The sequence below is a fragment of the Colletotrichum siamense genome (assembly GCF_013390195.1).
Source record: "Colletotrichum siamense strain Cg363 chromosome Unknown KSG_Cg363_contig08, whole genome shotgun sequence".
NCBI lineage: Eukaryota > Fungi > Ascomycota > Sordariomycetes > Glomerellales > Glomerellaceae > Colletotrichum > Colletotrichum siamense.
In genome coordinates this window covers 3,097,636-3,113,144 of record NW_023501021.1, presented here as the reverse complement: position 1 = coordinate 3,113,144, position 15,509 = coordinate 3,097,636, and the positions used below count along the sequence as shown (strand labels likewise).

At 51.6% G+C, this 15,509-nt stretch overlaps 4 protein-coding genes across 4 annotated transcripts; 1 reads left to right on the top strand and 3 right to left on the bottom strand.

Annotated features, from left to right (window-relative positions):
* Positions 1-251: 251 nt before the first annotated feature.
* Positions 252-1,133, bottom strand: CGCS363_v012368 (uncharacterized protein; the record flags this gene model as incomplete). Its single annotated transcript, XM_036644217.1, has 1 exon — positions 252-1,133. One exon carries the CDS (start codon positions 1,131-1,133, stop codon positions 252-254), a length of 882 nt encoding a protein of 293 aa, XP_036490803.1.
* Positions 1,134-1,438: 305 nt separating this feature from the next.
* On the bottom strand, positions 1,439-4,784 carry lacB-0 (putative beta-galactosidase B; the record flags this gene model as incomplete). The annotated part of the gene is made up of 6 exons (XM_036644216.1): positions 1,439-2,421; positions 2,473-3,468; positions 3,520-4,370; positions 4,423-4,490; positions 4,544-4,598; positions 4,654-4,784. The coding sequence occupies 6 exons, from the start codon at positions 4,782-4,784 to the stop codon at positions 1,439-1,441; spliced, it is 3,084 nt and encodes a 1,027-aa protein (XP_036490806.1).
* Positions 4,785-9,328: 4,544 nt separating this feature from the next.
* CGCS363_v012366 (uncharacterized protein) lies at positions 9,329-10,061 on the bottom strand (the record flags this gene model as incomplete). The annotated part of the gene is made up of 4 exons (XM_036644215.1): positions 9,329-9,461; positions 9,517-9,625; positions 9,681-9,729; positions 9,786-10,061. 4 exons carry the CDS (start codon positions 10,059-10,061, stop codon positions 9,329-9,331), a joined length of 567 nt encoding a protein of 188 aa, XP_036490805.1.
* Positions 10,062-13,357: 3,296 nt separating this feature from the next.
* On the top strand, positions 13,358-14,979 carry Esyt2 (Extended synaptotagmin-2; the record flags this gene model as incomplete). The annotated part of the gene is made up of 4 exons (XM_036644214.1): positions 13,358-13,421; positions 13,486-13,760; positions 13,814-13,885; positions 13,939-14,979. 4 exons carry the CDS (start codon positions 13,358-13,360, stop codon positions 14,977-14,979), a joined length of 1,452 nt encoding a protein of 483 aa, XP_036490832.1.
* Between the last annotated feature and the right edge of the window lie 530 nt (positions 14,980-15,509).

Below are 15,509 nucleotides of genomic sequence, written 5' to 3'. Positions count from 1 at the left end.
GGCGGATTTGGTACACTCAAGATTGGAAGGAACGGTACAGGATGATTCTTCCGATGCCCACAGGAGGCCTATGATTTGGTAGCTCAATACACTAAGTGCTATCTCAATGCTTTCCCTGCTTGATATCCACCTCGAAGGCAATGGACGTTGCCCTTTTGACCACGCGAGGACCGACAAGTGATGCTGCAACCGACAACCAAGTTTGTGAAGCGTCGGTAAATGTCGAGGGCTGCTCAACTGCTTTCATATGATCACGCCAGGTGACTTAGTCGGCAATCGATGTAATGAACAATGAACTCCCAAACCGCGTTCAAGTCGTGATAGCGCCCAACCACATTAATCCGATGCCACCCCTCGCCACCTCCACCGAAGCCTCCGTTTCGAATGATGTCGACGCGCACAACCGACAAAAGCGCAGGATCCTGTGGCGTTCTGTAGACGCGCATGCCCTCCTCGTAGTCCTCTTGCTTGATCCGCTGCACGTAGACTTCGCCAGAGCGTACGCAGTACCGAAAAGTCAGTCCTCGGTTCCAGCCAGGGTAATTCTGAGGAAAGAAGATGCGGCTGTAGCTGCTCGTGATCCAGATGGTGTCCAGGTTTGGGTAAATCAGATTCGCAACACGAAGATGGCATTCGTGAACCAGACCCGCGGGCCCTGTGTGCAGTGTGCAAGCTATTTGCGTCCAGGCCCCGACGCCCCTGTTGATTGAGAAGACTTTCAGATCGCGCTGCTGTAGACGGACCTCGCGTATCATCTTGGCGTGCGGCTCGCTCAGTCTCGGAGGGCACACCGGCGCGTAACCCGTTAAACCTGGGACACCGTAGTCGCCAAGCAAGAGGCTGTCGATGCGCGGGTTCAGATAGGCGCAGGCGGGAGCGTGCTCGGGAACCAAGTTGGAAGTATCGTGAATGGGCTCGTACACTCGGAGGAAGGCTGCTCTGCTCTCGCGGTTGACTGCTGATGCGGCGGGATTCTTGCGCTGGTATAGGTTAGGGTCGGCGGCAGGAAGGCATGTTACCATATTACCTGCCTCATCGAGGGCGTAGAGCCAGATCATCTGGCGCAGCTCGGCTGGAAGTCTGTTGAAGTGCTCGAACTTGGGTTCCGTCGTGGCCAGCATTTCGGAAGCCATGTTGACGACTGACGCCGAGGCAGTGAGCCATCAAATCGGGAAGATATAGGTCATTTGATGACGAAATGCTTAAATATTGATCCCAACCGTTGTACGAACGTCGGGGCAAAAAAAAAAAAGGAATTGTGGTGATCTCAGATGCGAAAACAAGCAAAATTTGAACTCCCACTTTTTAGACATTCACCTTGACGGCCCCGACGATACAACCACGTGGAGAACTGCGACTTTTCATCCAATTTGAACATTTCTACATACGCAAAGACGAAAAATTTTCACCTTCGTAAATCTTGCACCTCCAGGCGTCCCTAAGCATACTGGAGACGGCTCTCATCCCAGCCAGGCCGCAGCGCCTCGCTATCGAAGCTCATATCGAAGCTTGAAGTGTGCACGTAATCCGCCTGCCATTCAATCTTCAACTCGGCGCCCTGAGCCGACTGACTCCAGATCGTGACTGCGATGGTGTTGTCGCCGTTGTAGTTGAGGATGCCGGTCGGCACAGGGTAGTGAATCTGGTTGCCGATGTACGGGTTGAACCGGCCGTACTGGTACCCATTGACGAACAGCAGCGCACGGAGCTGGTTGCTGTATCCCTCTTGTGTCGGCGCAAATGTATCATTAGACGAAGCGGTAAGGCGGAAGGAGATGGAAACGTCAAGGCCGGCAGGAACGTCCAGGGGAACGACGGTTCGGAAGACCTTGATACCGGCATCGGACACGGAGAGTGTCTCGTTGGAAGAGCCGAGGGTTTCCCAGTCCTCGTCGGGGAAGCCGGGAAGGGCTGCACCAATGCGCTCGGCATAGAGACCGCCCTCGTTGATCGGGCCACGGACAGTATCGATGAGGTCGTTGCGACCTGCTGTTCCGGCAATCTTCCATTCGGAGAACTTGTACGTAGAGGCGTCGGGGCCGAGGAGAGTTGCGTTGGTGATACCACGGGGGGTAAGGGCAGCCTCGCGAAGGTCGTGACCGGAGTTGTCCATAACGACGACGAGAATGTTGTCGCCCTCCTTTGCCAAAGTGGCGTTCTCGAAAGAGAACTCGCTGGCATCAGCACCGAGGTAGGAAAGACCCAGGTAGGAGCCGATGTACTCCGAGTTCAGCCAGACGGAGTAGCCGAAGGCGAGTCCTCCGGTGAGGTTCAGGAACACGCCGGTAGGAGGGTTTTCGCTGGTTGGGAAGGTAGCGCGGTAGATGTGGTTTCCGACGTGAATTTCATACTCGTCGACGTAGAGCACGGGGTTGTTCGAGGCAGGCTTGACCGTGTTGGAAGTGTTGGTCTTATCGGCAACTGTAACGTATCAGCACTTGGAAGAGTGATCAGAAGTAAGGTATTACGTACCAACCCACGAGTCAGAAGTGGGCTTATAGTCAGTAGCGATCTCAGGCAAGCTATCGTGGACCTTCCACGGGCCAAGAGCTGGAAGACTGAATTCGGCAGGGCCCTCGATCTTCGCGGTGAAGACATTGCCCTCCCTCGAAGCAATCTCGAGCTTCTTGCCGTTCCAAGTAATACCGCAGATGGACTCAGAAGCAAAAACAGTGACAGTGGTTTCCTTGTCAGCGTCTCCATAAAGAGCCAAGCTGCGACCCGTCTCGTTGAAGGAAGCCGAACGAACAAGATAAGGTCCTTGAACAAAGACGGTCTTGTTGGCAGGGGCCAAGACGTCATTGTCGAGAGTCGGGACCCAGAAAAGGTAAGCTGCATTGCGGTCCAGCAAAACAGCACGCGAGCCATCTCCAAGATCGACGATGGTGATACCCTTCTTCTGGGTGTATGCAACGGTGACGTTGCTCTCTCCTGCGAAGGTCTGGAAATCGCCGACGTTTCCATCTCCAACAAGCTCAGCAGAAGTGGTACCGCTGACCACGAACTCGCCGGCCTCACCCTCGGGAAGCCAAAGAGCAATGACCTCCTTGCCGTCGACGATGATGTAGCTGAGAACCTCGGCAGTGGAGTAAAGCAGCTTCTTCTCGCCAAAGGTAAAATCGGTGACAATGACCTTGGCCGAATGTCCGTTGATTGCGATGGAGTTTCCGTGTTGAGGAATAGTGAGGGCACCCTCTGACGTGTTGACCGAGAGTTTGAATGCTTCATTGGTGTTGGAAGGGGAATATGCGTGGCGCGCGACGTAGAAGGCGGCGTCATTGTCTACGTTTCGCAGCTCGGCGACGGTGATGGCTGCGTTACTCGAGTATGATGTGCTATTTCCGACTCTCTCCGTCTTTGTCAGGTCCTTCGCCGCTCTCGTGAAAAGGGTCAAAAGCTTGGTTTCGTAGAACTTGCTTCCGATAATTCTGTTCTCGGATACCGGGGAGGAGTAATCGTAGCTGGAGGCTGGCAGTGTGTCAGTAAATCAATAACAGCTGGGAAGCAGAGTGTGCCTACCGACGACAGGACAAGCAAGCCAACCCCAGTTGGTACCGCCGAACATCATGTACAGGGAGATTGCAGTGACTCTCTGGTAGATGAGATCGCGGTAGAAGATATTGGCAAAGTCAACACCGATGTCGCCTGGGCAGCCGCCCTCCGGTCCACCCCATGGGTTGTAAGAGCCTCCCTGGAACTCTGGCAAGAAGTTTGGCTGGGACGGGGACTGAACCGTGAAGTAGTCGTAGTAGTTCTGGGTCAAGTACGGGATGTACTGTCCATTTGTACCGGTGCACTCGCTCAAGTTGCAGCTCCAGCAAGACGGATAGCTGTCCACGCCTACAACGTCGACATTTCCAGTCGCGTTGGAGAAGTCCTTGGACCAAGAGTATCCTCGCATGTTGGGAGCATTGTGCGACAAAGGCACATCGATGCCGTTTTCCCGTGCGCTATCTTGGAGTAGCTGCATGTAGTTCGCAATGGGCGGGTTGAGGACGCGGTTGGGGATATCCTTCCACTGTCCATTGAGCTCGTTCTCAATTTGGAACATGATGACATTTCCGCCATTGGTGATCAAGTGCGGCTTGATGATCTTGGAGATCTCGGCCCAGAAAGGAGTCCATGCCTCGGTGTACCTCGAGTCGTCGTTTCTCAGAGAACCGTACTCGCCGGTCGTGGCCCAGAGAGGGAATCCTCCGGCGTTGGTCTCGGCGTTGACGTAGGGGCCAGGGCGAATAATCAGGTAGATGCCGACCTCCTTAGCGACGGTCATGATGGATGTGAAGTTGTGGGCGCCGGTCTCGAAGTCCAAGACCCCAGGGGACGGGTTATGGTAGCCCCAGTGGTTGTAGATGGAGAAGGCATTGAAGCTGTCGCCAATTGTTAGTGTGGGTTGGGTGTGTCAGTCCAGTACGCTCTTACCCTGCCGCCTTGATCTTCTCAAGAAGGTCTCTCCAAAGTTCCGGCACCGGGATACGCCAGTAGTGGAACTGGAAGCCGTCAGTATCATCATCATGAGGATCTGCGATGGAGGAGGCCGTACTTCACCTGAGAAGACAAAGAGTCTCTCGCCATTGACGATGTAGCTGTGGTGATCCCTGCATGTCCCTGCATCAGTACCTGTTTCGATGAAACATCTTCGGCAAGTCTCACCATTGGACGACTTCATTGAGGCCATTGTCGTGGATCGGCCAGTCAACGTCTTCCTGAGCCAAAGCACGGCCAGACCCGCAAAGCGAGACCGCGAGCCACAAAAGGCCACCGGCTTTCAATCCGAATCTCATCGTGATAACCGAATCGGATGCAACCCAACAGACCAATTGTCAATACCACTCGAAAGCCGTCTCAAGCTTATTCTAGATTTGACAGCGTCTCTCTTCTTTTTAAACGTCGCAAAGTAACCCCTGCGCGCCCTCGAGACCCCATGTTCGTCCGGTGTATAGCCCTGGAATCAGCGTAGCATCCGGACAAACGCGCTCGGTGTTGATGGCACCGACAAATGCGGGGAATCATGAGGGGAGAGCCGGGGTTGTGGTCAAGGTGAACCTGACGATCCCCAATTCATCCCCGCCCCCGCGATTTCGGCTAACCGCGTCAATCATCGAGACAACTGAATTTTGATGTCATCAAACCGCAGAAGCGTTGACCTCATTTCCCAAGGGCTAAGGGCTTAATGGTCCCTCTTGAGCGACCATTTCACCGACAAACTAGCTCGCCCCGCATGACATGATTTTGCGGACCCAAGAAATCGAGGTGTTTTCCCTTTCTGTTTTCTCCACAGACTTGGGCGCGTAGGCCGTTGCCACGAGCTCCACCTTGGCAGCTTAGATGGCTTCTAGGTTGGTGTTGGGCCGTCGCAATATCATGGGCCGATGCCACTTTTTATGTCAATTCGGGACAAACCGAGGCACCGATCGCGCAAAATAAGGTAGGATGCTGGACGAAAATCAAATCAGCACCAAGAGCTCAGTAACATCGCTGTGAGGTCATAGAACGCAGCCCGCGGAACCACGGCCCGAGGCAGTATGTCGGTGAATTAATGGATTGGGACCTTGTTTGCTTGCCCTGCATGTGCATTTCTGTTCCACTCCGTTGGGCGCTCCAACGGTTCACGCCAGAACCCACAATCTCCGAAAAGAGCTGCAGCCGATCGCGCCATCGCATGAGTGAGGATCACTTCGTCAGAGGAAAGTGCGGTACGCGAGAGGGCAAATTGCCGTTTGCAAAACCTCCCCGCTGATTTCCCAATCGACCCGTATTTTCCAACTCCAGTCCCGGTCCGGTCTACCAAGTCAACTGCATCTCCATCACGGAAGCCGGCCGTTCAACCTCCCACCAACCTGCACTAAGTCTGTCCTTCGCCAATTTTCTAGAGTAATTTCGTTTGCTCGTGAGTTAGCATCAGGTCCATGACACAAGAGAGTTGGCGAATGGCTTACCACCCCCGAAGGAATGGTCCCGGTCCCCTGCCGCGCCGCGGGCCTGGTAGCACTGGAGTACCGACTTCTGTCACCCTTTACCACCCTCCCGGGCAGGAACAGTCGATCGCTATTCGCGAAGCCATTTCGGAGCGCAGCAAGAAGGCCCCATGGCGTGTACCAGCCGTCAGCGTTACCACTCGTGAAGAGCAGGGCAGGAAGACCAAGACAACCTCGATTCTTCATTCCATCACATTTGCCTTGCCGCAGACATGAAACCACTGATGATGCTCTCATCTGTCCCGCCCTTACCACAAATGTGGCGCGATTGAAACAGAGTGTTTAGCTCTTCTCGCTCGCCGGACCGCAGCATGAAAGTTCACAGGGCGTGTATCATCCGTCAACATTGCCACTCTCGAAGAGCAGGGCCTTTCCATGATAGTGCCATCACCAATGGCAAGCACACCTCTAAGCCATGCTAACGAGACAAGTCGTCCGCTTGCCCAAGGCCAATTGGCGAAGGATCTCGCAGATCTTGCTCGCAACATCTCCGGTCCACTTTGCAGAGTTCCATCAGGGTGACTCCGGGCGGTATCGCAGAGTTGGTAGGAAGTGACTTCGGTCGACTTCGCAGAGCGTTTCTGACGACTCCGGTCGGTGTCGCAAAGTGCTCGAAAAAGGCTGGATGTGTGGTCAGCAATGTACCACCGGGGACACAAAACATTGATGGAATTCTCTGCAGCGACATGTTTCAAATCCACTTACCCCGTCATGACGAATATCGATAGCAGATAAGCCAACAATGGTTGGAAACCCATTGGGGGTGGTGATGTCGAAGGGAGAGGGTGCCTGTGATGCTGGCGGATGAAGGTTGGACGACAGAAACTGAGCGGTAAAAATATTTTAGGCGGGGTGACTATTTTCTCCGAGAAGAAACTGGGAGAAGACGCGGCGCCTGCCTTGATCAAATAAGGCAGATGAGGCAAGGTAGGTACGCCGGGAGGCAGGCACGGCTTGGTGCAGCTCCTTCCCTAAGGCAACGTAGGATCGATCTCTCACCGCCCACACAAGTGTCCTTCTCATCACACCTACCTTTAGTTATGTACCTTGATAAAGAGCCTGGATTCGTGAGTCTGTCGAGTTCGGGGAGCTCAGACTCGGGGCCGTCTTTGGTTCAGCAGCAGGTCGCGAACTAGGGATCTTGTGCAAAGCACGCAACGACTTTCAAAGGCTCGATTCCCTAAGATCGAGTTCAGCCTTTTTCCCCTGTTATTCATTTTATACTTTTGCCATGCTGCTCTCCGGTGATACTACGCCTTCCTCCATTTCCTGAATTCTCACGTCAAATGGTCACAGCTAGATCGGATAGGTTGTGACGATGCATAACTACCGTCGCTCACGTGGCCCTTTATTTGAGAAAAGGTTTAGCATTTGAAGACTACACAATGTACCCTAGGCATCGTTTTCACATGCGGCTCATGATGACGCGTGGGCTACACCCATTCGCTGCGCCAGATCCGAACCACACAGTCTCGCAAGCCACACCAAGCCATCATGAAACTTATCGTTTCTTTTTCATCAGTTTGTCTAGCAAACCGGAGTAGCCACAGCGTACACAGTTCTGCACCCAATTCTGTTGCACACATCAGGCTGCTCACATCCAAAATCGACAGTCGTCGTAGCAAGAGCGCTCGAGCAACCACATGATCTGATGACGGTGGAAGTCGTCGTACACTGCGCTACGAAGCAGCTCTTGCAAATCGTGCCCGTCGAAGTGATCTTGGGGCAGTTGACTAAGGAGCACGGCACTGTGGTCGTCTGAGTGGTCGTTTGAGTTGTTGTCGCAGTCTTTGTGGCCACTACGGTGGTTGTCTCGCGGTAGGTAATGGGAGCAGTTACGGTCGCAGTCGAAGTAGTGGCGGTCGTCATTATTGAGGTAGTGAGACTGACAGAGACTTGAGTGACTGTCTTTGTGCGGTCAATCGTGGAGGGAGTCAGCGTAATCTGGCCAAAAACGCCCCTAGCCCACATCAGTAATACGTATTGCGATAGTTGGATTAAGGGACAGACCAAGCTAAAAGGCTGAAGAAGAGGATCACGACTGAAATGTTCTGCATTGTGAAATATGTGGTTGAACCCTTTGTGGGGCCTACGGTGGAAGTGCAGTTTACCAGGTATTAGAGGTCGAAGTCGAGCACCTAATTTATATTTGTGCCAAGCTTCCCTGCGCCCGTACAAAGGAAGCATCGTCCAATACTTACCTGTGCCAACGCTTTGTAGAACTGGATTTGTAGGACACATCCGGCCCAGTCTCTCCGTAGACGCATTCGATCTGGTGCGGGGTTTACACGTCAATATAACTCTTTACCCGGAACCAGAGAAGTCACAAATGACACGCAGCTTGAAATTGAGCTGCAAGACTCTACTTTGAGCTGGTAAGTGAATGCTGCAATATGATATGCGGAGTAGGAGAGCTTACATTTGATCCAATTGTGTCTGGACTGCGAATTAATCTATCCTCGCATATCGGCTGAATTCTGAAGGCTGGTTTGACATGTGCCTATATCAGATAATGGCTCGAAAGAAGCCAAGTCCGCTTGATTCGTCTTCCCAATCGATACGCTCCGATACGGTGAAAAGAAGCAGTATTGCATTCTCGCGGAAGTAGAATGTTGCTTAAAGTTTGTTCTGTGAGCCTGGATTCTCCCTCGTTGTGGATTATATGTGCCTCGTCAAATCATTGCACATCAGAACGAGTTGGAGAAGGCCATTAATATGACTGTGAGTAAGGTTCTTGCCCAAATTTGAAGCATGAAGCTAACATCTCCTAGTTACATGCTTCAAAGGCCTCTGTTGCACGCCGAATCGATCTATCGGCGTCGCTTTGGTCTTCTCGATGCTTTATCACAAACGGTTCATCAAATGATAGATGAGCTATCGTGAGTTTTCCGGTGCATTTACGACTACATGATGCATTTAGACCTTCACATCGCACATACTATCCGGACGAAATATACCATGTATGACACGCAGTTGCTGTAGGTTCAAATATCAAATAATAATTACCTCTTTGTAAGGTATCTGGGCTACATCAACATGAAGACGAGCCATGAACGACGGTGGATTCGCCAAGACTATGCTCATATTTAGGTCCGTCTGAGTTCATGATGATGCGCTGGTTCTGAAGTATGTTCACTTGCAATCCAAGTCCACTTGACAACAAGTATGCGGGGTCTGGGTTTGGTCGAATAAACACAATTTAGACATGACAATGATGATTCGCCCAATGGCGGTGCCCCAGTATATTGTTTGCTATCTGGGTGCTCAACTATCCCTAAACATCTCCGACGTCCCCCTTCGGCTTACTGTAAGACCGGAGCTCTCGTCTATTCATGTACGAGGCTACTGATTTAGCACCTCCAGGAGGTGATCTCGTTGTCGTACTCAACAGTGCGAGGGTCATCAGGCAGAGCAACGGCCAGGTTGTAGTTGTAGGAAGAAGTGAGACCGCGGTCGTCGCCCTTGTTGTCGCAGCCCTTGAACCTGTTGACATTCTTGTTAGCATCCAATGATGGAAGTATAAAAGCAGCCGACATACTTGTAGAACTGGCACTTTCCACCAGTGTTGGTGGACAGGGAGGTAACCTTGTCGTTGAAGCGGTCGCTAACCTCAGTGGAGTTGGGGCCGTTGAAGTCAAAGAAAGAGACTGCGAATCAATCATCAGCATATGTCACCTCGCCAGGGATCGCGCCATCACTTACCACAAGAACCAGGGGGGGCACCAAAGACGAGGCAGTCACCACGGAAGCCCTGAACTTTTATAAGCAATCATCCAAAGACACGAATCAAGATTCTAATGGACTCACAGCGTCAGCGCACTGAAGCAAGAAGACAACGTCGGGGTTGGTCTCGTTACGGTTTGGGTCAGGCTCGGCCTCCTGGCGCGAGTTCAAGACGTTGGGGGCGACCTTGACCTCGGTGTTCTTGAAGGCGTCGAAAGCGGCGGAGTTCATGACGGAACCGGCCAACTTGAGGTCGGCCCCGGTGGTACGCTGCTCAATGGGCTGGGGCTGCTTGACAGCGGCGGACATGACGCCGGTGGCGGCAGCAGCCGCAAGGACAATGGTGCTGAAGCTCTTCATCTTGAGATGGTTTATTGAAACGAATGTCTGTGTTCGGATTGAATCAAAAGAGTGACTGGGAGAGCGGTAACAAACAGCTACTGGAACTCCTATCAGCACGAGTAATACGGCGGACTGGCAGCCTTATTTATCTTCGCGAGTTCTGGACCGAAAGTTCCGCGGACAGAACTGACTTTCGATCCAATATCTGCAAGCAGCCCCATCCCGGCCTCGCGAAGACCGATCGCCCTCATAATCGTGATATTGTTTGTGGAGTTATACGACTCTATGCTATCCCGAGTGATTGGTGCCGAGAGAAAGGGGGAGACTTTGTGGCCCGAGTGTTCCGGAGTTGACGATTTAGACTTTGGAGGTTTTAATATGTGAACGGGGCTCATCACTTCTGCCAACTCCCACCATCCATGACAAGGTTTTGAGTCGAGAATAAAAATAGTGGAAACCGGCGCATGAGGGATGAACAGTCTGGGGCGACCCGTTCGGGCTGCGGGCAAGTCCTCCTATCCGTCTGCTATTGATTGCCGCCATATGTGTTGGCTCGGCGGGAGCGTTTATCTGATGTCTCATGTTCGTCTGAACTGACTCGAAGATCGGACGGCTCCTTCGCTGCGTATTTTCCGGTAAGGGGGCGGTGATCTTGGGATCCCCATACATGACTCTTGGCTCCCGTGATTAGGAACTTCTTATTCTTCTCGAAGGGGCAAATTTCTTGCGGATCGGCAGTGAAAGGAGAAACTTTCGACATAAGTTCCTCAAGTGACCTCAGGGAAATTTCCTGGGCCAACCTTGAATGCCGACGGATAAAATTGCTGAATGCGAGCAGAACCGAGTGTCTCAAGTATCCCATCTATGGTGCCGTTCTTGCCGACTTTAAGCATCAGTACCAAATCATTTAATGTATCAACGCCTGCTCGCAAAGACCGTTTTGCCGAAGCGCTCGCGGTTGCAGCAAACCTTCTCTCTGCAAGGAGTACCTGGATTCAATCGAACATCACTGCAGGACTTGATGCAGACTAGAGTGACTAAATGCAAGTCCCGAAAATAAACTAGCATATCGCCGGGGTAGTCTCTCGGCAACCTATGGGGCAATTGACGAGGCGCAACTCTGCACCTATCAGGCAAAGGCGAAGACTCCGTCGATACTCATGATCTACATTCTAGACCCCTCTATTGATTAACCTATCGTTGCTTTTTCTTCTCCGAAACTAAGTCGACCCATATCGTCGTTTGACCATCGATTCTAGTTGCTCATGCATAGACTGCATCAACCGGCCCGTTCAGTTATCCCGTCCAATCAGCTCAACGTCATACCGAATTCGCGCTGCGACTTTTAGCTTGTGATCCTATCGTTATGGATCTTCGACAATTAGGCTGCTTCGTAGGACGCAAACATTGGACGAAAACATGATTTTGGTGAACTTATTGGCTTCTCATTTTCCGAACGTTCAGGAATGGTGTTCTCTTCTCCGCAAAGTATCGGGGAAACGAAATTACATGCAAGCACAATTGAGGATTTTAGATGATTGCGAGATGTTTTGACTTGGCCTGTTGCTGTTGTTGGTGGGCAAGTTACCAATTAGTCCTACAAGAACCCCCCAGGAGCCAGAACTCTGTGTGATAGCTATCATCCAAAATTGAGCATTGCCGAATGAGAAATCATGTTTGAATACAACTCGAATTTCATCTCTTTGAGCCATCAGTCACCCACCAGCTGACACTCGCCTTGGGTCTATGGACTATATCTCATGATATCAGCCATTGTAAAATAGAGTCTGGTGGCTCCTTGACTCCTTGAAAAATCACTGAACAGGTTCAATTGATAATACTGTCAGTACGGCAGCGAGTACCGTTTCTGAGAAGCATTAGGCTGTGCTCTGTGACTCATGTAGTAACTGCTGGAATATTTGACGTGATGACAAGAGAAGACCCTACCCTTTTATTCCTTGATTAGTTGATATGTGAGCGAGCGATGCGGAGACTCCAAGCAGAGTTGTACCTCAATGTGTCCTTCTATCTTTCGATGAACTTCTGCCAATCTGCACAGCTTGTTATTTCTTAAAGATCCAAGGTGCTGCTAATGAACACTCGGATATGATCCTTCACTTTTAGCCCTGCTAAAAATTCTTATCTTCGCATTGTACTATGTTTGGACCAAATAGAAGACACAGAGAGTTCTGCTCAACCACGCGTCATTATTCGGTTGTCATATTGTCACGCGGTCTTCGCCACGTAAAGCTACCATTGAATCTTAATACCCTCCACGATATCTGGCTCATGCCCAATCACGCATGTCGTACGGATCAGCAGGAGAAAGGAAAAAAAAATAGAAACATTCTCCCACTTTTATAGATTGAACATGAGAAAATGGGGGTTGATAGGTTGAAAGTGGCCCTACATGTGCAGATATCTGTGGAGAAGGTCTTCACGCAGGCGGGGTTGGGTCGAAGTGCCCGCATCAGCTATCTGACGCGGGGTTGTTATCGAAACGCGTTGTCTCCCCCCAACATGCTCGAGTGATCACACTTGTACTTGTCTGACATTGAGACTTTTCCAAACAAATGTTGCACCGATGATAAATGAGACACGCTCTCGGGGCTTTGCCTCTTTTCTTTTGTGTTTCTACAACATGCCCTCATACGACAGCGGCGCAAAGGCGATGCGATTTGTTGCAGAACGGTAAGACTACTTGTCATCGTTCTTGGCATGCAAACAGGTCCCGTCCCCTTGTTGTCGTTGAAATATGAGAGGGTCAACAAGCGGTGTGTCAGCCAGCTGAAACTACAACAATCTACGTGGTAGGGGCTAAGTGGCCACCTGCGGGCCGCAGTTAACCGAAACTGGTCAAACTGGTGCTGCAATTTAGGCTACGTAGGTTCGTGTATCACCGCCCAAAAAACTTGTTTAGCAGCGAATCCGCACCGCGTCGCGCCCCGCCTATTGGAAGTTTGAACTCCAAATGTTTATACCGCCTCCCAAACACTCAGGGCCCCAATGGGAGAGGGGTTTCGCCGCGCAGAAGAGGCACAAGGGGGGTCATGTTTTGCCAAGTGACGTCAATTCACTCCCTCTGCCAAGGAATGACGACCGTCCCCGCGGGCTACTTGGCATCAAAAACATGCTGATGTCTTCGTGCTTTCGATGTTGGGCTCGATGATCGGTCCTTCCTGCCTCTTCTTCAAAAGTCGTGGTGCCCCACATTCTTATTTACAACGTCGTATTTCGCTCTTCTTCATTGAGATCCGGGTGCTACACTCTCGACCTCATCTTTCAGTAGACACACTTTCAAACATCGCTCCAGCATGGCGACATTTGCAACACCACTCGTCGAGAGACTAAAGGCGTCGGGGGGAACCGAATCGGCCGGTAAGATGCTCAATATCTCGAAATGTTTATGTCTGAGCGACGAGCACCGTCTGATCTTAATCAGGATTCCTCAATGACATTGTGGACCAATTATGGCCACACATCAACATCGCCGCCGGCCGAATGACCAAGGAAATTGTTGAGCCAATGCTCGCTTCAATGTTGCCTGGTCCTCTGTCAACCCTGCGTTTCGTCAAGATTGATCTGGGAAATGTGCCCATGAGATTCTCCCAAGTGGATGTGCACAAGACCGACAATGAGGGTATCAAGCTTGATATGGACCTGGACTGGGATGGGCAATGTGACATTGATTTGGAGGGTAAGATGGTGCCCAAGTTGGTAAGATGCTCGACAAACTTACGATGAAGATTTGCATGACTAAATTTCGACAGGGCATTGAGAAGGTTCACATCCACGGCAGACTTTCCGTGCTACTCTCGCCGTTGACCGATATCATTCCTCTGGTAATGCAGTCTCGCCCATTTATTGTGAAGGGCATGCACTAACACAACCTCAGATTGGAGCGGCTCAAGTTGCTTTTATCAACCCGCCTACCCTGAAGCTCGACTTCGCTCATGCCGCCAACATCGCGGACTGTTTCCTCATCGAGAAGGCCGTCCGCAAGGTCATTCTCAACATCATCGGCTCCATGGCCGTCCTCCCCAACCGCTACCTGGTGAAGCTCGACGGCAACCTGGACTGGTTCAAGGCATACCAGCACCACCTCGGCGTCCTGCGACTGACCGTCGACAAGGCGACCGAGATCAACGGGCCTAAGAAGAGCGGCGCCAAGAGGCTGCTGGACAAGATCATCAAGGACATTCCCGACTGTTTCTGCCAGGTCAGTGTCGGTGCCGAAGAAATGTGGCGCACCAAGACTGTCAAGAACGACCACAACCCCACCTGGAACGAGACGCATGACTTCCTCATCACGGATTTCGACCAGGTCATCGCCGTCGATGTGGATGACGATGACCTCGTGGGCGACGACGATATCGGCCTTGCGTCTACCACCGTCAAGGACATCCTGCTGGAAGGCGGCACGCACGAGTTGGAGCTGATCCACAACGGTGAACCGACCGGCTCGAAGATCGTCCTCCACGCCCAATTCTTCAACTTTGTTCCCGAGGTTGATGCACTCAAGGCCGCCGAGAGCCAGGGCGAGGGCCAGATCTGCGGGCTCGCGACGGTGCTCATCGCCAGCGCTCTCGGGCTCGAGGGCAACCGCAGCGACTTGAACCCCAGCGTGAAGGTGACGTGGGGCGCGAGCGAGTTCCAGACGCCGATCAAGTCGTACAGCCCCGGCATGGACATCTTCAACCCGAACTTCGACACCGCGTTCAGGATCCCGGTGACGCTGGACATGGTCAACAACGCGTCGAGCTTCAAGCTTGCGCTGATGAACAAGACCGATGAGACGGGAGCCATCGAGATTCCCTTCTCCGACATTCTTGAGGCTCCTGGCATGATCAAGGCGGATGCCTTTGACGTGGGATCGGGTGCGACGGTGAGGGCTAGCATCTCTCTGCGCGGGTTGCAGCACGCCCCGTTGCACTGAGCGGATGAAACCGCTTGATTTTGGCCATTCATGTGTATGAATTTACGGAGTATATACGATACAGAATGTTTAGGACATAAAAATACAGCGGTGTTCAATTGTCTTTCAAAAAGATTGTGTCAATGACAACTATTGTTTCTGTTGTGTTCATTGTATCGTGACCTACTTCATTCCTGCTATCACGACTCTTGACCGGCCTGTAATTGATTCATTTCATTTCGGAAATCTTTATTCGACGTAACCAGCTTATATTGATCTATGAACGGTTTACGTGAATGAGATATCGAGTAGGTTGTTTATTTCATTTGTTGAATTGCAACGTACAAAGAACGGCTAAGGTGAGTTTGAACCAACTTTCGATACCCACAAAGAGCGAGCAGCAGTTGGAGAAACCTATGAAATATTCCTGGGGTATTATTCACATATTGGTAGTAAATTGACTGCATTAACCTGTTGAACGTTTGGTCTACAGTGTGTTGGGCACTGTCGAAATGGAAGTGGCAAAATCGGCTGATCAACAAAGCCTCTTG